Source organism: Amyelois transitella, chromosome 19 (assembly GCF_032362555.1).
Source record: "Amyelois transitella isolate CPQ chromosome 19, ilAmyTran1.1, whole genome shotgun sequence".
In the NCBI taxonomy this organism is placed as follows: domain Eukaryota; kingdom Metazoa; phylum Arthropoda; class Insecta; order Lepidoptera; family Pyralidae; genus Amyelois; species Amyelois transitella.
In genome coordinates this window covers 10,014,795-10,039,387 of record NC_083522.1, presented here as the reverse complement: position 1 = coordinate 10,039,387, position 24,593 = coordinate 10,014,795, and the positions used below count along the sequence as shown (strand labels likewise).

Genomic DNA, 24,593 nt, shown 5'->3' with positions numbered 1-24,593 from the left:
TGCTAAAGTGTGCGTTCGGCTCACTCGCCATAAATTACAAAATCTTTTTGAGCTTGTACAGGTTGGTTTCGGCACACGTGGAGGGTGTGAAGCTGCAGTGCATGCCGTGCGCACCTTTACTCATTCCAATATGTGCGAAGTTCTTTTAAAACTAGATGTCAAAAACGCCTTTAATTCGGTCAACAGGGATACCTTGCTGAATGAAATTAAATTGCATGTTCCGGAATTGTACAACTTTTTACTACAATGCTACCATACTCCTTCAAAATTAGTACACAAATATAATGAGATTGATTCGGCCACGGGTTGTCAGCAGGGTGATCCCCTCGGTCCAGCTATTTTCAGTTTGGCAATTAACTCAATAATTCACGGTTTAAATTCAAAATTAAACGTATGGTACCTTGATGACGGAACCCTAGGTGGAGACTTTAAAACAGTTTTGAAAGATTTAATTGATATAAAAAACAAGTTCTCTAATATTGGTCTGGAATTAAATTTTGATAAATGTGAATTATATATTTCTGAAACTATAAATACATCTTCGGCATCTCAAATTATTCAAAATTTTAATAACATAGCCCCTAATATTAAAATTTTGACAAAAGATAGTCTCTACCTACTTGGTTCACCGATATTTGATGAGGCCATACCTTCCCTTCTTAGTAAATCAATTTCAAAATTCACTGACTATTCGGACCGCCTCACCAAAATTAGCAGTCACTCTGCGTTATTCGTTCTAAAATTCTGTTTATTCATACCAAAATTAACTCACCTGTTCCGTTGTTGCCCTATTTGGAAATACCCCACTTTGGTCCAACCTATTGATCAACTTTTAAAAAATAAAATTGAATTAATACTCAACATAAGTTTTGGCGAAGAGGCATGGACCCAAGCCTCCCTTCCAATTAGGAATGGAGGCTTAGGAATCCGAAAAATTTCTTGTGTAGCCCTGCCGGCTTTCTTGTCCTCTATCCACAGCACATCTAATCTCGTAGGTAATATTCTTAAGGTCCCTGCGACTACAAACTACGAGATTGCGTGCTTGGATGAGGCCACAAATGCCTGGCTAACCGGACCGAGTCCAAATCTTCCCTCCAAGCTACAAAGCCAAAGGGCCTGGGATTCCATTTCTTCTAATTTTATTTTCAGTTCTCTTTTAGAAAATTCCTTTAGCAGAGATAGGGCTAGACTATTAGCCGTGTCCAGACCAGAGTCCGGACATTGGCTTCATGCCTATCCATCTCCTGCTTTAGGAACTTTTCTAAATCCCCTAACTCTTCGCGTGGCTGTCGGTCTCAGAGTCGGGGCTGAAGTCTGTGTGGACCACAGCTGTGCCTCTTGTGGGGTTTCTGTTGATCGCCTAGGTCACCATGGTCTTGCCTGCTCCTCGGGTGCCGGCCGCCAATCCCGCCATGCTGCTCTCAATGACATCCTGAGACGGGCGCTTGTCAGCGCCGACGTCCCCGTGGCCCTTGAGCCCCAGATCGTGCGAGACGATGGCAAGCGCCCCGACGGGATGTCATTGATACCCTGGCGCATGGGTCGCGCGCTGGTCTGGGACGCCACTTGCGCAGATACGCTGGCGGCGTCCTACCTCCCTGCGACCAGTAAACAGGCTGGTGCGGCGGCGGACGCCCGGGAGCGCTTCAAGACCAATAAATACAGTTGTCTTGGCACCCAGTACGAGTTCGTACCGTTTGGTGTCGAGACACTTGGTCCTTGGGGCAAGGGCGCGCGGGAGCTCCACAAGGCGCTCAGCAAACGCCTGAGGGAGGCAACAGGAGACCCTCGCGCGGGCAGCTTTCTTGCGCAGCGTATTGCTATTGCAATACAGCGCGGGAATGCTGCCTGCGTGATGGGAACCCTTCCTAGGGGTCAAAATTTAAACAATAATGTTTTTAGCTTGTAATTTAGAATAGTTTTTTTTTATTATTATAAAATAATTAATATTAGTTTAAATTATTTATTTAGGTATATTTATTATTAGTACTTTTCTGATTAATTATAAACAATTGTCTGTTAATCTTTACTTAGCATATTCGGAACAAATACTTAATTGAAATTTTCCATAGGAGAGAATTTCCCGAAATACCTATGCGAAAGTTTACGTAATTTATTGTGCATTAATATTTGCATGTTTTGAAACCATTTAATAATGCAAAACCATTAAATGAATTTTGCTGATTGATGCAGTTTGTTATAATGATATCTTATCATGCACGTAAAATTTGGATTAAATGCAACTAAGAATATGTTATTGAGAGAAAGATATTGAACAACACATGATCCAGTTTTCGATCAAGTTCTCTTATCAAGATACTAAAACTTGTTTAAAATTAAGTGAAAGTGCATGCTCCAAGTGACCAATTAAATCTTTTTTGTTCACACCTTAAATTGACATAGGTACGACATTATAAGAGCAATGACTGAAGTATAAAATTTGGCCGCTTACAGGATTAACACGTAAAGAGTCGCTCGGTGACCACGGCTCATTGTAACATGATTCGAAACGTCCGAGATAAAATAATATACGTTACGTTTAATACCTGTATGATTTATAAATAGTATGATGCAACGCAAAAGTTAAAAGATTAAGAATTTCTCTAATTAGTTAATTGTATCTAGTAGTGTTTTTCGTTGGCTTGTTGATAATTTTTATTAAAGTTTGCATCATTTAGATCAAATGCAGACATAAGTCGTAACTTCCTTTGGAAATTCACGTTTGTAATGAGAGTTTACTGTTTGAAGAACTGCAACGAAGTCTAAAGATTCAGGTTATGTTGTGAGTGTGACAAGTATACAAGTGGTATGATTAGAGTCCGTAGCAGCATTTGCAACCAATCTGACCTTGTTACACCGTCATAAGGGCCCTGGTTGTCATGTCACATGTAGTAGAGTGTACACAGAGACACGCCTCTAATGCGTGCTCAAACACCGAGTTTGGAGGTTTGTTTGTTCAAATCAATTAGACGACGAATTTCCTTTGACAAGTCTGTGTGCACTAGCTGTTTGTCTACTTGAAATTTTATTTTCGTAACTCCGGACTGGTAAATAATACTTTTTGGGCGAGCTTGGAAATCTTTATCAAGTTGATGATATCTCTGCTGTTAACACGAATATTTATTTATCATCCATACAGTCTCAAAATTTAAAAGATAAAGGTAAATGATAATATGTAAAGCTGTTGTATAGCTCAAATTAATAAATAGCAGTTAATATTGGAAAACAGGCAATCATAGTTTATAAATATAGGCATGCGCTTAGATTTGAAACATCCCAAGAAAAAAGAGCTATGGGTAATTAAATATGTCCTATAAAATACCTCGTGTCGCTTTAGTGAAATAGATTAAATCTGAAGATAGACTTGCCCCGGGCCAGAACTCACTGCAGCGTGTGAGCTGCTGTTTGCAATCTGTGGTCCCGGGGTAATCCATTGCTGCTCGGCCGCCCCGCGCCTGTCGCCTGCAGCCGTCATATCTACCTTCTGCCAGTGGTTCAAGTCTACATGACTTATTATATCATTTTATCACAAAGTTGAGCTGAACCATGTGTTGAATAACTTTTTAATGCCTTTTTCACTGGTGATCAACTTTGACATGATTGCATAGAGAAGTTTTTCACATTAAGATTATAATGACTTTAAAGACATAAAATGTTGTTATTTCAAATTTCTTTAAAAGAAGTTGAATAGATTCTATTATATTTGTTCAAAACATCATAAATCACCACAATCTGCTCAGAAAAGTATGTCAGCAACACGTTTTAATTAATTATTTTTTAAAATTTTTAATCATACTTAATCCTTATTGGATTAATGATCCTCACATCATTTCTCAAAACCATCAAGCTAACAATCATTGCCGCTGTCAACTTCCACCAAATGATTGCACGCCAGTAGTTTCACAATCTTTCATTTTATTACAATACTGTGTGCAACACCATGAAAACGAAATCACAACATGAAATGAGTGGCAGTCCCATTTCATTCCCCGACGAAGTGCTCACACGCATTCTAAACAGTTCGCTTTCATACGAAACTCACAATAAAAATCTCTGTCGTAACAAATACGCTAACTATCGTAACTGTCGTAACATCCACCGATGTTCCTCATATGAATTCTCACGGCATTGTTCACTTTTATAGCACATAACTTGCTAATTTATTTAAATGAATTATACAATTGACGATCACTGTTTTGTGTTTTACGGTCATTCAGTTATGAACATTTTCCTTATATTTTACATTTAAATACTTAAAATATTAATTAAAAATTATTAAACTAAACTAAAAACTAAATTTTACGTTTTCTTTACTTCCTTATTGTGTTTGGATGATTCCCTTATAGACAACAAGGCTTTCATTAAAAACAAAGCTGTCTTTTTCAAATGTAGATAAACAAATCCTTTTTAAAGGTATGTTTTAGGGATAATTTTTATCAGCATTTACCTCTTTACTTTCTCGCGTAAAGTAAGAGGTGTAATTGAAAGAAAGTGCATTAAATATTTGTACTCTGAAAGTATTTCTGGCGTTTCACTTCAATGAACGTTCTTCTATATTTCTTATTGTTCAGATAGTGCTCAATGTACAGCAATTATTACAAAACGAGTATAAGTAGTATGGTGTTAAGATACTAGTTTTATCTTTAACTCTTGTGGCATAAGATGTCGGGCTAAGTGTAATATTTCTGTAGCTACGTTTTTACAACTTGCATAAGGGCAAACAGTTTACAGAGAAATTTAGACGTCTTTTCACAAGAGGTAAGTTACAGTTAATCCTTACAGTAACATCATTAACTATCATACAATTTTGTCCTGTGTGAGGCTATGCATCTCCGGCATGGTCGGCCGTCGCTCGTGGGCTGGTCTGCCGATGTGCTCGGCTTCGCGGACGGTGTTCGGGAGCTCTGTGTGCGCAGTCTCCGGCATCAGCAGCGTGAGCCCTCCGCACAGGAGTGACGTCACGCCGAACAGGAGCGCGGGCAGGTGGTGCCAGTACGATATCTGAAGGGTATTATCAAATACGATGTTTATTTCGTGGTGTGGAATTAAGAAATATTTTTAAACCAGCTTTCTGTTATTATGTTTTCGAATTAAAAAAAAAAAACGTTTGATAACGAATTATCAAAAAGTGTGTCTGTAACCCATGTTGGCAGAGCTAATGTTTCAGAACCATGAAAGCAATTTAAAGGAGGTTGCATGGTTTTGACTAGCATGATATGACCATGACTATGACTTTGTATTTATCTCCTAGTATGCTCACCATCAAGGGGGTTTGCGGGCCAATTAAAGACCCAATCCGGCCAATAGCAGAGCACAGAGCATGCACCGAGTTTCTGGTGTAAGTGGGGAACAGCTCGGAGGTGTAAATATACACGATATTGCTGGAGAACGTGGCCAGCATCTCAAACGCCATGTACAGGACTAGACCCACCCACGCGTAAGCTAGAAATAGTAAAAAAATTAAGATAAGAAAGATGAAATTATAATGAGGCTCTCTACTTAGGTGAGGATGTAACCTGGACTAAACACCAGGAGGAAGACGAAGAAAGAAAAATTGGACAGACAGATATATGCACGAAGTTCATGAATTGGGAGATTCTATTATACTGTCTCTTTGTAGTGTAACGGCTAATAAAAAGTATAAAGTAGAAGTAAAAATCATCATAAGCAGTTGAGAGTAAAAGTAACCGCGATGAGAAACGGGATGCGTTATAAAGTCATACATTCCGCCTGGTCACATTGAAGCAATTTCCCGCGATGATTATACACATTATGATATAGAAAGTAACAAAAGATTTGATGTGTAGTATGCATTAAATGTGATGTACGATTATTGTTTGTTATTTGGTTATATATTTCAGCAAAACTGTGGATAAAAGTTTTGTAACCAAGCTATATGCATATGACACTATTCCATTACTCTGAATAAAATGAAGAAAAAAGGTTGTACAGTTAGTCAAACACTCACACTTTGGGACGAAAGGTTGACAAACGCAGAATATTCCACCAACGATAAATGAAAATATCAACGTAGTTTTCCTTTTGTATTTTGACAGTGCCAGCCAATAGAATATATTGGAAAATATATCCATGACCATCAGTAATGAGAAGTTTAGATATTTGTTGCCGCCGATGAACACGGAGCTGACCATCATCCCGTAGTTTATCAGTGTTATCGTGAACCAGTACAAGATGCACACCAAAAATCTTTGCACCATGATCCTCGAGCGGAACGTCTTCAGCAGCAGCGATTTGTGTTGCAGATCATTCTTTGTTTCTTCATCAATGTTTTTCAAGGTTTCCAACACCACTTTGTCGATCTTGACATCATTTCTTTTCGCTGCCCTTTCAATTAATCTAATAGCTTCTTTCCTCTTGCCCTTACTGAAGAGCCATCGTATGCTTTCGTCGAGAAAGAACGAGTAGGTGAGAATGATGAGGGTAGGCGCGTAGATGACTCTCAAGAAATTGCGCCAGTAAGGCACCGCCCACGCTATGAAGGGCATGATGATCAGCCCGCTCGTGTAGCAGTTCAGTAAAATCATTTGGAATAGTACGGCTTTCTTCTTCTCGACGATTTCTATACCTGGAAATAAAACTTCATTTAGCGAACCAATTATTTTCGTGTCTCAATCCTGAGTTTATTTTTATCTAATGGTAAGATTTTAAAATGCCAATTAGAAGTTGATGGATTACGTCCGAGATATTATGAAGAATTTTTTTTAGAACATGTCAAGACTTTCTTCTTATGGAAAAAAATCGTAAATTGTTGTTATGCTGAGCCAATTTTATTTAACTTTATTCTCATAACTTACTTAACATAAACATAGGAGACAGTGCGTCTCCGATGGCAGCCTCCAGGCCTTCCAGAGCAACGTAACACCAGAACGATGTTGAGAAACTCTTGGCGAGTCCCAGCACAGCTCCCATCGTGCCCGCGAACACGGCCGCCGTCTTGCGACCAAACCTGGAGAGTGGATGTAATCAAACTATGCTGCGCACTGGAAGTAATGATCATGACTGGTAGTAACACTGTAGTTTTTACCATGTTGATTTAAGTTCCATTTCCTTTAATTACAGTATTATTTATTTTTGGCAGGATTATGAAGCAAAGTATGATGCACGGCAACCACTTAGGGTGCCGTACCTCTTGAAAATAACTGAAATATTAATACGAGTAATAATTTATCGATGAGCCAGACTAGCGAATTGATGTTGGAAGCAGTTTCGGCTTTTGCAATTTATTTATCTGGGTAATACCTTATTGTTAGTGAATTCAGTATTGACCTGAAACGATCCTAGATAACGTTTCTTTTTCAAATTTTTGTGCTTGCTACTTATACATTTCAATATAAAAATTGACAGCCACTCAACTAGGTAACTGTAGTTAAGGTGTTAACAGTTTACTTGACCCTGGACCAAATTAACGTAGATTCGTGGCTGGAATCACGGCTCGAGCTATCATCCATTAGTGACGGTCGCGTGCGTGTTAAAAACCTTTCAAATACGCCATTGCCTTATTTTATATCGAATTTGGATGCTGACTTTCAAGTGCTCTTTGCAACGAAGTTGCTGAGTTTTGATTACGAAATAACCGTCTAAAAATAAGTTCAAATTGACAAGAAATGGAGAGAGTTATGAATGTAGATAGAGCGAGCTACTTGCTAGGGATTGTGGCAAGTGGAAAGATGTACTTTTCCTGCAGCAAGAGGCGAAATTTTAATTTATGTATATAAATAACCTTTTTGTTCTAATTATTAAAGCTTAGTTTAACATTCGTAGTTCTATTCACACTACGAATTATATGCCTATACATATATTAATAAATGATAAAACCTCAAATAATTCATTCTAATTCTGAAACTTATCACATTTGTGTTGCGTAAATACCGGTCAGAGATCTGCCCCTGTAACAGCAAACCCAGCATGTTCCCGAAGCTGTGTGCTGTCCCCACTAGAGTTGGCTTCCAGTCCTGGCACGCTAGGTTGAACTGAAATCAGATTAAATGTTCAACAGTGGATTCAGGGAAGATTTGAATTATCTAATACTAATGTTAAGATAGGTTTGATTCAGCTCTATTTGCTTTCTTCTTACCTTCTCGATCAGTACTTTTTGTGCTTGTGATTTTAAAAACAAAATCATAATTGCGTATATTGAAATGTACTTCTCCCAATGTCCTTTCATTATTCGCTAAGCGGCGCGGGAGTCTTACGAGTATAATAGATAGAAAATTTTATTTGCAACTATTTGAAGTTGCAAATACGTTAACAAGAGAAAATAAAAGTTATCTTTCAAATAATAATGTTCAATATCGATATTCCTCTTCGTACAATAAAAATATTCCCAACATATAAACAAGATACCCAGGACCGTTGTTAAAAAAATGGTAAAAGTTGACTTAGTGCGCTGTGATGATAAAACATAAAGGACTAATGTTGATAGCATTGCTATTGGTCCTCGTAATAACAATAGCGGTCGCGACAAGCCTGGTGTTATTATTAGCGGCGACGTGAGACTATGAACGAATGTGACCCGAGCCCCGACCGGTCCCAGCAGCACCGACTGCGAGGTGTGAGAACAACGTCGCTTTGATTTACTTTGTCCAGGTAGTGGCTGTAAGAAATGCGGTTATGTCTAATCTTGTAACAGTGTATGAATGTTTAAATTTTTAATTCACATTTTAAATTGTCAATAGTTGTATGTATTGCCATAATATGTGATTACAAATAATTAATATATTTTTCGAACAGAACGTTTGGCGTAACTAGAATTAGATAGACTTTGATACTTTTTTGCACACCATTTATTGTCAAGAATAACTAACTATATTTCGATCGTTTTTTGAGACACATACCTTAACAGTGACGGTTTCCAAATTTCTGGTATTATCGAAAAAAAAAAACAAACTACAATGTTTACCAAATGAATTTATGAAAACTAACCTCAGCAACAAAACTGTGGGGAACTTCGTAGACCCAGTCAGTACAAGTCTCCTGGCGGCTGGTGTTGAAGCCAGCACACTGGTCGTCCAGCAAGGAGTACCGCTGGCATTGCTTCACGTCCTCTCCCAGGTCGGGGTAGGAGCTGTTCAGCCAGGACACAGAGAATGACGCATTGGCTTCGCAGCTCGGGATCTTACATCTAAAGAAGTGGGAAAATATTATCATTTACTCAAGAAGATTTTGCGATTTTTATAGGCCGTGGATTAACAGTTGTATGGAGCAATGAAACCAGTATTATTAATTATCTCAGTTATATGATGAGCTCTAATGAGTCGACTTATTTTATAAGTTGTATTTCTTGAGCATTCAAGACCATTTTTCTTTAAATTGGACCACCTTAATTAATTAAAGTAACTAACCATGACATATGAGACTCTATTTTGCGCTGCGCTGATTTTTGCGATATTCGATTCTTAGTTTATCACAGAAATCTGATTACTTATCATTTACATTATTCAAATTACTCTTTTTAAAGCGCTTTTACACCACTTTTTTCAAAATTAAAATATATAAGATGGTAACCAAAAGGAAGATTGTGAATATACATATCACTTATATATCCCTTGCGGGGTAGACAGAGACAACAGTCTCGAATAGACTGAATGGAATCACACACATTAAGCAGAAATGATAACTGACCTGTACTGCACATCTTCCACCGCGAACACATAGTTGATATTGTACATGGAGTTGGTCGCGTAGACCAGCGACAGCAGACACATGGTCACGACCTGGTGCCTCCCGAATGCTCCCAGCTTCTCCAGGATGTCATCCAGGTGCACAGGATTCTCCGCCACAAAGCTTTCCTTCGTCTCGATTAACGTTGCGTCTTCTTTGGTTGCCATTTTTTGTTATCTTGTTGTTTTCTTTATCTTGGTTTTTGATTATAAGATCAGCAGTTAAGTATTTATTTTGATAATCATAATTTCCAGCTCAACATTACATCATGGTTTTATGTACTCTCATTTGTTCATGTTAACCTGTCTTAGCGAAAGATCCAATTAGTCGTCTGAAAATAATAAAAATCTTGTTTAATTGCTATTAATTCACATCACAGATTCCAAATTCAATTGATATCGACCAGGTACGTGTAAAATTTTTATGGAATAAGGTTTATCAATGTCTAAATTAGATTTAAGTTTTATACGACACATATTATTTCCATAACAGATTTTTTAAATATTTTTTTAACTGTTATTGCGATTTCTTTCGTATTTACTAAGTTGTACCTGACAATTTTATCAGAGCCACGCTAAGTGCACGATGCCAGATGAGCACGACTGCAATTAAATCTGTTGCTACTGCGGCACAAACATTCTTATCTTTGTCGAGGCTAATGTTTCGTATTGTTTACTGACAGACAATATTGCCCAAACATTTATCTAGCCGTGAATTCGTGACAGAAGAAAACACTTCAAATAATAATTTTACGATCGTAAGATGACTATTTAATATCTTCTGGGACTACCAATTTTGTAATTTTCATACTAGTAGTAAAATAGATGTTGCTGTTCTTACAATACAGTTATTTGTCCTGACTGATACACAAACATTATCTACATAAGCAAAAATAGTGCATTCCCGTGAAAATGTTATTGGTGGAATCAGTGAATGATCTCAAATCACTCGACTAATATTGGATTTTGCAAGATAGGCTACTATAGTGACTTGCTTACGCAATAAGTACGAGTAAGCATGTAGAAGGTTTAATGAATAATTCGTCGAACATCCCCTTATATAGTGATGATAAATGTGGATAAAGTGAAAGAAGTATGCAGCGATCGTGGCAAGTGGACAGATGTAGTCTCTGTTTCCCCGCCCAGAAAAGAGCCGTGATTTTGTGTATGTATGTCGTGGACGATTTGCCGCAGACTAGCAGAACATGTGTTGACACGGCAATATTTGTTTAAATCTGTAACTTGGTGCCGCTACTCTGTATTTACCCACTCACTGTCACTTCAAGTCTCTGTCTTACTTTGGGGTTACCTCAATCTGTGTGCTTTGTATATTTATTATTTGTATTCTAAATTTGTATTGTATGTATGTATTCTAAAGCTAGCAACCTAGGTATATAACAGTTTGCAGTTTGGTAGGTTGTTGTGTGATTATACCGCTTTTTGTGTTTTTTATATACCTGTTTTCATTTAGATAGATAGTTTAGATAGATATTGAAAAGGATGCAATAATATTATTTCATTTGGCTTGAATGAAAGCAACATCAGGGACGTTCCCAACTGCGTCCGTTCAATATTCGACTCCAGGATTTTAGGTTTTGGCCATTTCATAGCTTTCACTTTTTACGATTCCAGGAATGGCACAGTCACATGTGCACATTTCCATATTACCAAGAATCATCAGTAGCGCGCTTTCCAAACACCGGCTATTTCAAAGAAATGATTCTAAACATAGAATCCCCCATGCACTGCAAGCGCCTGCGCAGACTCGCTGCGATGCTATTTAAAATGGCGGCATGGCACTTCTTGCTCATTATGCTTTTTCTGGCCTATCATGCAGCCATTACTTCAAGTGTCCATCCCTGGAATATATCAAGTCCTTATCCTGAGATAAATACAGGAATTGAAGTGAAGAACTAAAGTGATAAAAAGCTTGAATTTGAAGACGTAAGCCCTTGAACTTGATGCACGATTTTTGTGGCTACTTCCTCGACACGAAAATGTGTTTGCGATTGAAAGACCTTGTTTTACAAACAATATTAGTATTATTAATTATAACTTTCTGCCTACAAAATGATCACGACTCCAAAAAGGCAAGTCGTAGTGATTACCAGTTGACCATCTGGTTTTTTGTTGACGGAGAAATGGAAAATACTACATAACACATAACATAATACATTTAATTATTTTAAAAGGAAGTTTCCTCAGCAATGTTTTCCTCCACAATATTCAAATATTGCCTTTGTAACTATAAGTACATATGTATTTAATCCGAAATGAATAGAAACACATTTATTCTGTGAGCACATTGTTTGCGTAAAGTATTTGCAGTTAATGCTAAGTTTTCTTTGGGTTTCATTTTATCAGTAACTTATTTGTTTTAGGAGAAAACATTAGTACGCATAAACTTATTATTGTTGTTGCATAACTGCAGGAGGCTTAGTTTTACCGAATTTATGTAAGTTATTTGTAACTATTAATATCTACAATTTCCTCTTAAAAAAATATGCTTATTTCCATGCTAATATTGCAGAACGTCTGGCGTTAACGTTTTCACGCTAAACCATAAACATGTTATGCAGTCATGTCTATATCTCTTGCGGGGTAGACAGAGCCAACAGTCGTGAAAAACTAAAAGGCCACGTTATACAGCTGGCATGGCTTTATGATGGTATTGAAATTCGAATAGTGACAGATTAATAGCCCATCGCTTACAGGAGCAATCTCAAGTGTATAAGTTTATCCCTTAGTCGCCTTCGACATCCAAAGGAAATGGAAAGGAGTGGTGATAACGTATGTAACTTATTTTAAATAACACTTTACAGAAAAGCTACACGCGATCGAAGCTGCGAGCGGACGCCATTATTGTAATTGACCGACTTCAAAAAAGGAGGAGGTTCTCAATTCCTTTTAACTATACTCGCACTCGTAAAGCATCCTCAACAGCACAAAGAATCTGCCTAATCGACGAATCTGTCGAGTAGCGAATCTGCTGAATTACGAATCTGTCCAATCCAGAATCTGTCGTACACCGAACAAAGGGTCTACAGGTGCTTTCCTTGAAGGTGCACGAGGCGGCCTTGCTTCGCCCTTGCGTCCTGCCCCCCCACTGTGGGGTCTAACAATAGTAAACAGTGACCCGGGAAACCCGGCCGTCTTGCGTTCCGACACGTAGCCAGGACTCAGGTCTAGGAATAAAGGAGATATGGCGTGTATCTTGAATACAGTGTCAGTAAAGTTGCAAGTTCAAAGCTGAAGCTTACAGCGACCGAGGGTGAAACTTAGGAGTACAGTGACGCTGAAAACATGCAAAAAGTACAAAGCGAGAAGAAAGATTATATTTGCTTATAATCCTTTGCTATGAATTAAAAAAAATTAAGTGATTTTTATGGGTAATCCACTTGCGAATTTCAATAAGCCAAAATCTACTTTGGCTTTTTAAATACTATGATTTTACCGAAACCGCTTATCTGAGATACTCATACGTAATGATTGCTAGTTTGAGTAAATCTAAATATTTTAAAAATATTTGTTGGACAAAACTGTAGCACTTGGCTGCATCTCCTTGTAACAGTAGTCTATGGTAGTCATTCACCTACGTATGTGCTGGGCGTTCGCACTGCGACGTGCATATGAAAAAACATGGATCAAATATATTCACCACGAATGACATAAAATACGTTTATTCGCCATTTTGAACATTTATACGCTCGTATATCCTATGTTTGTCTGTTTCATACGCTAAGCTTTTTAAATCGTTCACGTTTGGTTTATTTACGAGATTGTTAGATACTATATTTTTTCCTAAAGATACCTATAAAAACTCTAATTTATTTATACAATATCGCTAATTAACCGTAAGCGATATTGTATAAATTAATTAATGCAAGTTTGTATGTATGTGTTGGTTAAGGAGACTCGTAAGTTTATTTGAAAGGTGCTCGCCGACGACTTGTGAACTACGTGTCATAAGGTTTATGATGCTTATTGCAAACATGTCGCCCACAACGATGTGTTACAATCGGCCGGTCGTATAATTTACAGATGTAAAAGTAATTGTGTCTGGAAATATATAAAGATGTTTGTTGTCTTAATAAAAAATCAAAACTCTCTTCCAGAGCTTGCATGAAGATGAATCGGGAACATCTATGTTCCAGGAAAGAGGCGTGATTTTTGTATGTATGATTGTTTACAGCATATCTACAGCTGAACGTGGCCTTACAGTCTTTTCGAGGCTGGTAGCTCTGTTTACTCCGCAAGCGATATAGACGTGGCTATATGTTATTTACATTAAAATTACATTGTACAAATACACATTGTCGTACTATGAATATAATAAAATAAGCTGTTGGATTATAAAAAGACTTACATTAAAGTTCATTCTAAATTGCTATCTCATAATTATACAGTGTTCTTAGTCTATTCAGGTTAAAGACAGGCGTATCATAACTGATAGTGATATTAAATGTGCAAATACAATGTGGTAATTCATCGCCCAATGAACTAGAGCGTTGTCCGACTGGTGACACGCGGTTCAACATGGTCTTTGTGGGGCGACCTCGATGTGGGTGATGCAATGACATTCACACAATGACCGTGTAATGTGGACATTAGGCTCTGTGACCACCGTTAGTGCATTGCACACATCCAGTTGATTTAAGATTATATTAAATACTAGCAACCCGCCCCGGCTTCGCACGGGTGCAAAATTTGGAAAACAATTATACATTAAAACCTTCCTCTTGAATCACTCTACCTGTTACAAAAAACCGCATCAAAATCCGTTGCGTAATTTTAAAGATTTAAGCATACAGACAAACAGACTAAAATAGCGACTTTGTTTTATACTATGTAGTGATAGTGTAATTTCTATGATTTGATCAAGTTTTTTCGAATGGGGAGCGTTATAGTATCTTCTGGGGTAGACCACGTGTCTGTATGTCGAACGGTTAGAGCTTATGTTTATTTAAGTATATGGATTTGAACGTCATATTTTCCTACTCTGTTATACACTGGAAAATATTTTTTTTATTCTATCCAGTCTAACATACACATAATCACGTTTATATCCCTTGCGGGGTAGACAGAGCCAACAGTCTTGAAAAGACCGATAGGCCACGTTCAGCTGTTTGGCTTTATGATGGAATTAAGATTCAAATAGTGACAGGTTGCTAGCCCATCGCCTAAAAGAAGAATCCCAAGTTTATAAGCCTATCCCTTAGTCGCCTTTTACGACATCCGTAGGAAAGAGATGGAGTGGTCCTATTCTTTTTTTTATTGGTGCCGGGAACCACACGGCCTAGTGTCTAAAGATAATATTATTGAAACTTGGATCCCATAATGAGATTCCCTTTGGTTTTGGTTCAAAAACCTGCTTTCATCAACGATAACCGATTGCCTAACTGTGCGCGTTTGACATCCCAGAGACGTCATGTTGTCTGGCGAGGGCCGCGACTGGAAGAGTGACAGGTGACTGGTGAGTGACAGGTGACTGGAGAGTCTATGAGATGCGTTGATGCTCGCTGATGGGACTTTGGATTGATGTCTCAAAGACGATTGTGAGATTAATGAAATAATTTCATTTATTTTGAAATGTCTTTAAACTAAAGAGGATAACCTTTAATTGAAGAAAATTGAGCATTAGGTATTACAGATAGCATTTATTTAATATTTAAAAAGAGAAATTTGAACTACCGACAATAATAAATGAAATGATGAAAATAATGATTAATTAAAAAATCGATTACTAAACTGGCATTAGTTATAAATTGTTTTCATAAACATTGGTTTCAGGCGATTTGCTTATAAGTTTTTTGATTTATTAATATTGTGCTCTAAATATTGGCCTATTGAGCCAAAAAGACAGTTATAGTAGGTAGTAATATCTATCAATCCTAATTTCAATTCGTATTGAAATCATTAGTTTTATTTTCCTTCATGTTTTTTAATGTAGACAATGTGCATTCGTCTACGATTTAGATTGATTTAAGAGATCTATATTTGTAAATTAACGTCCGGTGAAAATGCTGCAGTCTAGTTTGTTCTGCCGCTTCTTTTACACATGCGCATTGGAAGCGGTAGTAGATTTAAGTGATGTGACGTTAATAATCGATACCTACCTTATATCCGATTTTGAAAAGAAATATATTCAATTCTATTCTATTCTATAGTGTAGGCCCACCCAAGCGAAGTAAAACATTTACACACAATTCGTCATAATTTCAATCTGGAGTGGAAGATGTTGATACAAGTCCCTAGAATAACACTCGATGCCGCCTCGCTACAGACTTGACATTCACCGAGGAATTTTACCGTAGTTCTCAACATTACAGCGAAATTATTCAACATCGTGTATAATAAATTGCTATGATATTTTTAATCAACTTATTAACTACTAACAACTTGATTTCCGAAAAATAATTTCGTATAGTGTGGACCCATATATGTCTATATAACTGGTTTAACTTTTATATCTGAGTTAGTCTTGGTATAACTATGCAAGACTGCAGTAAAGAGAAACAAGTCTGCATTTTTGGAGCCATGCGCCATGACGACAACATGTTGTGACATGACATCACACTTTATATTGACGACGAATCTATAAATCCACTTACTTACTTAGCTCAGAGCTCATCTCTACAGAATTATAGCTAAGATAATGAATTCCAATTCAACCAATCACAACGCTCTATTTTTTACAACGGAAACATTTTACAAATGATTGGTTGAATTTTGTTACTCCTCGCTTCTGCGGAGACTCACCTAAAGGTTGATCAACCCTGACTTGCGGGTTTAAGTTGTAACTCTCCGGTAGCGTTAGAGAGCAAATTAAATGAGCGATTTTTGTTTGTCATTGTTTGAAATGCAGGTGTGCTCTATGGGAGGCTGTCTTTGCTTTACTTTTTATAAATTTTTTATTCGCGTTCTCTAAAGGTGGACGCGACTCACATCCGTACATAAGAGTGTATTTCGAGCGAGTTGATATATTTTGACACAGTAGATATCATCCGAAGCTTCGCCCACGCGAATTTAGCGCTACCTAAAAAAGAATGCAGGTTTTTCGCACTCCCGCGGGAAGTTTTTACCGCGATGAAATTTGATGAATACGCAAAATTACAAGAAGACGTTCTGTCAATAACGCGTGAAGACAAAAAAATAAATATACTTACTTTCGCATTTTTATATTAGTTGGAATTATGTAAATTTAATTTTTTTTTTTTGATTATTAGCATTATACTCAACATTTTCTTATTTTTTTTTGGAAATTCCCACGACTTTGACGCCCCGGGCAAGAGATATTTTAATCCAGCCTTCCTTTAGCCACGCTCAGCGGGCACCCGCGATGATTTCATGATCTCTGCGCAATGTCAACACGATGGATGACTCTCACAAAACCTTCTCTTTTTGTTGCAGGTGTCGGCCGCGTGATGAGGTGATGAGTGATCAACACGCCATTGTGAAGCAGGGTCACGACGGGTCAGCCGGCTGATTAGGGTTCCGCGAGAGTTGTATGATTAAACTATTAAGAGATTAAGATATTTTGCCGGCATAAAAAGGCGGAAAGATGCATTCTTTTTCTATTACATTTTTTATTTTGTAAACGAAAATTTAAAATATATTTTTTTTATAGAACTTTTAAAGAACTTTTGTGTTAGCCAAAAAGTAATAAAAAAATCCAAATTCGTTACCCCCTGTCAAACTTCTTTTTTTTTCATTTATTTCATTTTCAAATGAATAAAACGACTGCCAACCAACACTGTTACGATGGTATCACTGTCTTGTTAAAGGAAACAGTGATATAAATCGGGGATTTTTTTCCAAAATTTCAGATCAGATAAGTCTAAAATGTCTCATTACTTCCCTCCGCCGGAGGCTGAGGCGGTGTTCGCTTTATTTATGTAACCTCTGCTCATTAGACGAGCGTCTCCGCGGCCCACAAAAACCGGGCCCGGCGCGCGTGACCGCTCGCGCTTGACCATTTTTTCCACCGTTTAATCGTTAACGTCAATTTTATTCGATGAGATTACAAATCAACTCAATCTAGTCGCCCAATTTTCACCCTTATTGCGATGGTAGCTAAGAGTAATGGTTGCACTGAAAGCTCACACAAGCATGCCCGTTTAGCCGTGTACTCGTCGGAAATTTTTAATGAGGCAAAATAATTGATATTTTGACTGCGGACAGTCCTCTAACGAATTCGTGTCGAAACAATATAATAAGTACTTTCACATAATAATTTTTCATCCCGATTTCTTTGAGAATTTTTGTATTAATCATCACTTGTTGTCAGGTATTTCTTTTAAACTTTCGTGTTGCATTATAAGTATTGTTGATACTCATCAACATAATTTTAGTTAGGTATTTATATACAGTATGAGTATGGTATATAAGTAACTTAGTTGCGCGTACTTACCTGCTATGTGCGACGTTTCGCCTGCGTTCCGGGGTCGGGGTCGCCGCAGGACTGAACGTAAAGAAACACGCAAAAGAAAGCTAAGTGCGCGTTAAAACCTCCATTAATTACATTATTGTTATGTATTCTTTTCGCCTTTGATATCGGTAAAATTTTTACATAAAATTTAATTTGCACAGCTGAGAAAAAACTTGTAAGAAGTGATATAAACCAAACAGTGCCTAATAAAACGTGGAAGTATAATAGTGAAAAGTAAGAAATTGCCACAGTAAAGTGTAAACAGAAGGTGAAGAGTGCAAAATGCGAGTGTGAGTGAGCATGTAAGCATGAAACGCAGTAAGTCTTACACGTGGCTGTCGGGGCTCCTGGGGGCGAAACCGGAGCCGGAGGAAGAGTGGGGGGCGAGACCGCAGCCAGATGAGGAGTGGGGGGCGACGTGGGTGCGCGCAGACAACGCCAAAAACGACAGGTTAGTACCACTTTTTCTGTTGATTTTTTAAACATATCTCAAATGAAATAAACGGTAAACAGTTAAATAATAAGTAACGGTAGGTTCAGGCAAAGACTAGAAAATATCCACTCCAAATCAGACACAGAAATTTGTAGTAAGAAGTAATTTTGATATATACATCTTCAGCGATTTATCGAGCATTGGACCAAGCTTATTACTAAAGCTTATCACATTCCTTAATAATAATAATGTTAAAAAAATGTGTAAATAAATTAGTTCTTGGATGAGGCCATGATCAGTTTGAGCCGAATTTAAAGAAATGGTTAGCCTGCATTACACACTGTTCATATGAAAAGTGAAACAACAAGTTATACTTCTTGCGACTATGTATGTTGTCAGTTGGGAATCGGACTTTTGCGACCTTCTTGCCCAAATATTAAATTATTTGTTGAAGGTGTTCATAATATAACAATGATAAAGAACTAGCTGTTACCTGCAACCTCACCCGCGTAAACTAAGCGCCAACTACAAAAAGGGACGAATTTAGCGCCACCTGCGAAAGAATACAGAATTATTGCAGATCCCATGGGAATTACTGTTTTTACCGGGATGAAAGATGTGTCCTTCTCAATACACTTAATTATATATAGTACGTGATATTTTAAGAAGATTAATTCAGTTGATAACCCATGAAGAGGTACAAACAAACAAATAAACTTACTTTCGCATTTATAATATTAATTGGAATATAAGTATGTGTGTGTGCAAGAGACTTAACTACGTATAGCAGTTTAATGAATTTAAACACAGACTTCTGAATGATACTGTGTATGAGTGTACCTCCAGCCAAAACGTTGGCACGTGGATGGCACGCTTCATATTTAACTAGCAGACCATTTAGTGAGGTAAACATTTTTTACGCAGTAAGTGCATTAAATTATTTTAGACATTTTTGTGATAAATATACATATGTTTGTGGCGATATTACTGACGTCACACGTCATTTGTCAATCATAGCGAAGAATGCAACTCGCTCAGCCAATAGCAGCGAAGAGTCTAAATCCCGCAAGTAAAGATTTCACGAATTGGCGCATAAATACAACGACTTAAATCGTCTCTTGCGCGGTTCATAAGGCATAACACCTAGCCTGACGGAAGGTCTTCCCTTTGTGGCGGTCAAGACCGAACTTGTTAAAATTGATTAATTAATTATTTTTTTATTGTAACAATTACAATTTGTAAAGTACAATTGGCGGACTTAATACTAATAGCATTATCTTACAGTCTACCATTGGGTTAAGCAGATAACCTATAATTTAATTAAGAAAAACATTAGTTCCTATATATTCATTTTATTTCGACTAGTGCAACCTTCCATCTTGGTGTGGAAGTGAAGAAAAAACATGCTTACATAGTTTGTGCAAGCTGCTTATCTTCTCTCGCAGATCGTACAAGTCACTTAAGGGGAAAGCTTTTTAACTTGAGATTCTAGTTTTAGGCTATGGGCTAGCAACCTGTCCCTAACTGAATCTCAATTTCATTATTTCGTCACCTAGTCGAACGTAGCATTCGAATCCCTTCGAGACTGCTAGCAATTCACCCCGTAAGGGATAACTAAAGACGTATTATTTTTATATCTATTTTTTAAATTAAAAAACGTTGTAAATACATACCCTTGTGTAAGGTGTTTCACTAAATGTGGATAACATCAAGTAAGAGTGGCTCATCAGCTGGTATCGTCTGACGACTATGCAAATTGTCGCGATAATTTAAAGTGCAACGGAATACATTTTTGTTAATCGGTGGATGGCTAAGTTCAGTCACACGAAAGAAAATTGGCTAAGTTTACTTTTTCTAATCTACTGTTAGTTTTTAAAAGTACTCGCTTAGTGGCTTCAGTAGAAATAACAAAACGGAATAGCATGAAACCTGAAAGTCTATTAAAGTTATGTAACTGTGTTTCATTTAATTTTTTTACAAAAATAAAAATCTTTCCTCATTATCATATTTGTTTTATAATAGAATATGATCATGATTTTAATTTATAGAAATATCAATTGGTTATCTAAAAAAACATTATAATAAAAAAAAAAAAAATATTTGACATTAAGAAAAAACAAAACAACGAATATTAGAAAAACTTTACTTAGCCAATGTTTTAGAATTTAAAAATTTATAGTGTTTTTTTCACTACAGTGCACTAACTGGTTTAATTATACTAATTAATTGGTAGTAAGTATTTAAAAAGTCTAATTTAGTGGTTTATAAGATGTCGTTCGCTTGATAGTTGGTTGTGAACTAACTGCAAAAAACACATAATTGCAATAAATGTGCATCACCGTGCGGCGCACGAAAGTGCCGAGCGGCAGAATGCCATTCGATTTTGCAACTTGGAAAATTGCTCTTCCAATGAATGTCGTATAAGGCGACTAAGGAAAGGCTTATAAACTAGGGATTCTTCTTGTAGGCGATGTGCTAGCAACCTTGTCACTATTCGAATCTCAATTCTATAATTAAGCTGAACGTGGCCTTTCTGTTGTTCAAGACTGTTGGCTATGTCCACTCCGCGAGGGATATAGATGTGACTATATATGTATGTGGCAAGAAGAAAGATTTAGTTTTTGCCTATCCCTCCGGGAAATATCAAGTTGGTGATTTAGTATCAAGTTCCTCCTCTCCTACTTCTTTATTTTGAGTCACAACATCTTGAAGTTATTTCAGTAAATGCTGTTTGCTGCGTCTGATAGATATTTTAAGTTTCTAACACTTAACAATTTGGATAATATGAGGTTAAATAAATTCCACGCAATAAACGATATAAGCAATTCTTCGACTTCATAATGAAAAAATTTGTATCCAATTTTGAAAATAACTCTATTCTATTCTAAAAAGTGTGAAAATCTTCATTTCATTGTTCATAAAAAGAAAGCCAATATTAGGCCGTGCTATTTGAAGGGTTAAACGTATTGTAACAAAGAAAAGAACAATATGAATAATAAAGCAAGCCTGGCAGCAAGAATCAAGTAATATCATTCGCCCAATCGTTCAGTAACAATGAGAACCAATTAAATCTAGCGTCAGTTATCTCGCAGTTGCTAACCCTGAGGCTGGTCCGGCAGCGGCGTATCGCGCATCGGGGCTCATTAGACCAGTCGTGACTTCTATTAAACTGCTCACAACTAATGCCTTTAATAAGAGCACATCTTTCTCGTGTTTCTTGAAGCTCCAGATAAATTTACTTTTGACCTTTTTTTGCTCATGAAAGAATTTCCAGAAATAGTAATAGCAGAGTTAAATGTCATGTTTATCTCTCTGTCCTTCCATCAAATTCTGAGTTAACAAACGAAAATATTTTTCATTTAAAGCCAAATTTTCCACGCATTTTGTAAGGTTATTTTTTTCCTATCATTAAAGTGTTACGATTGAATGGTAAATTAGCATTGTTTCAAGGAATCATTACATCACCGTAATGAATTTATTATTTTTAAATGAAAATTAATCTTTAGAACCTCATACATTCAATATTTGCACCTTACCCACTAACGATGACGGTAATCCATGTTCAAACATATTTTTGATAGTTTGCACTGTAAATGCATTTTATTTATTTAGTAGACATATTCCGGGGAAATATTTGAATTTATTTATTTAATCATTATAGCTCAAAACTCTACGTAATGAAATTCAATGATAAAGCTTTCAAATCACATGAAAAACATGAACTGTATTTATCACGTCTGTAGGGGGAACACAGGGCCAATAGTCAACTCAATTAAAGAGTCAACTCAATTAAAGAGTCAACTCAATTAAAATACGGTAATCTATACTAATATTATAAAGCTGAAGAGTTTGTTTTGTTTGTTTATTTGTTTGTTTGTTTGTTTGTTTAAACGCGCTAATCTCAGAAACTACTGAACCGATTTGAATAATTCTTTCACTGTTAGATAGTCTATTTATCGAGGAAGGCTATAGGCTATATTTTATCCCGGATTTCCTACGGGAAACGTCAACAATGCAGGTGAAAGTTGAATGAGTCGGCCATCTGCGAGCTTTCCACGCGAACGCTGCGCAAACCAACAAAGATATAGTAAAACAATGTACTAAAGATGTGAAGTACTCATTTTTTGCCACAAAAAAGTCCGCGACCGCCTTCCGTCGCGGGTAATGATGTGGGCCAAGTCGTCGCCAAGTCGTATAACAATTAGCAGCTATAATTGATAAAGCCGAGGAGGATGTTTGCAAAAATAAATATGATGCCCAAAATAACTATTCCACGCGGACGAAGTCGCGGGCACAGCTAGTTAAAAATATTTGCGTACCGTAAGTAATTCGTAATTGAATCAAGTTCATCAAATACAAAATCTTGGATCCTGGATGCCACGTCCAAGTATAATTATTACTATAAAACAGGCGATTACGCGCCGTTATGCCAACTGCTATCAATTTATTTACACGAGCTCTTTGGGCATGCATCTGCCAAATTTTATGAGCCAATAACTTGATAATATTGGATTGCGTACGCATGACAAATTACATACATACATACATACATAAACTCACGCCTCTTTCCCGGAGGGGTAGGCAGAGACTACCTCTTTCCACTTGCCACGATCCCTGCATACTTCCTTTGCTTCATCCACATTCATAACTCTCTTCATGCAAGCTCGGCGGTTTCGGGCACTTTTGACCTGACCCTTCACCAGGACGTCCTTAATTTGATCAAGATATGTTCGTCTAGGTCTTCCCACCCCGACCTTTCCCTCCACACTCTCCTTGTATATCTGCTTAGTCAACCTGTTTTCATTCATCCTCTCCACATGACCGAACCATCTCAACATACCCTTTTCTATTCCTGTAACTACATCTTCTTTCACATCACAACATTCCCTTATCACGCTGTTCCTTATCCGGTCACTCAATTTCACACCCAACATACTCCTTAACGCTCTCATTTCCACTGCATTTATTCTGCTTTCGTGCTTCTTTTGCCATACCCAACTTTCACTCCCATACATTAATGTCGGGACCAACACGCCCCTGTGCACAGCCAGTCGAGCCTTTTTGGATAGTTTCTGACTGCTCACAAAGGCATGCAAAGCTCCATTCACCATGTTCCCCGCGTTCACTCTCCTTTCAATATCACTATCACACTTGCCATCTGATGTAAACTTTGATCCTAGATATACAAACTCTTTCACTTGCTCAACTTTTTCTCCTCCAATCAAAATATTACATGCTGTCATTTATTTCTCCATTTCAAAAACCAGTGTTTTAGTTTTACTTACGTTCACTTTCATTCCTTTCTCTTTTAAAGCTTCATGCATACAGTTTACCATCTCCTGTAACTCCTCCGCTGATGACGCCAGTATAACCTGATCGTCGGCATAGAGCAGACATTTGACGAGTAATTCATTCATCCTTAATCCACTTTCAGACTCTTTCAAATCTGTCAAACAACTATCCATAAATAGGTTGAACAGCCACGGTGACGCAACACATCCCTGCCTAACACCTTTCTCAATCTTAAACCACTCAGTGTGCGCTCCGTTTATCCTGACACAAGCACTCGAATCCTCATATAAGGATTTCAGTGCTCGTATCAAGAGACTGCTCACCCCATGCATAGAAAGTGCTGACCACAATTCATTCCTCTCAACTCTGTCATAGGCCTTTTCCAAATCCACGAAAGTGCAATAGACTTTTTGACTCTTGGCCAAAAACTTTTCGGCTATGCACCGCAAAGAAAAGACCTGATCAGTACATCCCATTCCCTTTCGAAATCCCGCTTGAGCATCCCATATTTTGTCATCAGTTTCATTCCTGACTCTATTAATCAATACCTTAGCATACAATTTGCCGACGACGCTAAGCAGGCTTATACCACGATAATTTTTGCAGTCCAGTTGTGACCCTTTTCCTTTGTAAAGTGGCACAATAACAGCCTTACACCAATCTTTTGGTACTCGGCCGCTTCTCCAACACAAATTGAAAAGGCAGTACAACTGTCTAGCTACGACGCCTTTTCCTGCTTTAAGCATCTCGACCGACACTC

General features: G+C 37.4%; 2 protein-coding genes across 6 annotated transcripts in view; one reads left to right on the top strand and one right to left on the bottom strand.

Moving 5' to 3' along the window:
• LOC106139154 (protein prickle) overlaps positions 1-24,593 on the top strand; it is a 348,600-nt gene that overhangs the window by 6,025 nt on the left and 317,982 nt on the right. Inside the window, exons 2-3 of one of the 2 annotated variants that reach the window (XM_060949575.1) lie at positions 17,091-17,109; positions 18,270-18,559. In XM_060949575.1, the coding sequence (XP_060805558.1) occupies positions 18,417-18,559 (143 nt within the window). In that variant the 5' untranslated portion in view covers positions 17,091-17,109; positions 18,270-18,416. Of the gene's footprint in view, positions 1-17,090; positions 17,110-17,844; positions 17,968-18,269; positions 18,560-24,593 lie in introns of those variants that run through there. The other variant, XM_060949576.1, reaches the window with a different exon arrangement.
• LOC106139168 (solute carrier family 22 member 2) lies at positions 3,090-20,347 on the bottom strand. 4 transcript variants are annotated; one of them, XM_013340555.2, is made up of 9 exons: positions 20,215-20,347; positions 19,035-19,094; positions 9,643-10,012; positions 8,944-9,142; positions 7,891-7,991; positions 6,816-6,967; positions 5,969-6,586; positions 5,261-5,442; positions 3,090-5,001 (listed from the first exon to the last, which is right to left on the bottom strand). In XM_013340555.2, exons 3-9 carry the CDS (start codon positions 9,846-9,848, stop codon positions 4,798-4,800), a joined length of 1,662 nt encoding a protein of 553 aa, XP_013196009.2. In that variant the 5' UTR covers positions 9,849-10,012; positions 19,035-19,094; positions 20,215-20,347; the 3' UTR covers positions 3,090-4,797. The 4 variants fall into 4 exon arrangements, with proteins under 4 accessions (XP_013196009.2, XP_013196010.2, XP_013196007.2 ...); XM_013340556.2 differs by lacking the exons at positions 19,035-19,094; positions 20,215-20,347 and adding an exon at positions 18,091-18,151; XM_013340553.2 differs by lacking the exons at positions 19,035-19,094; positions 20,215-20,347 and adding an exon at positions 10,233-10,346.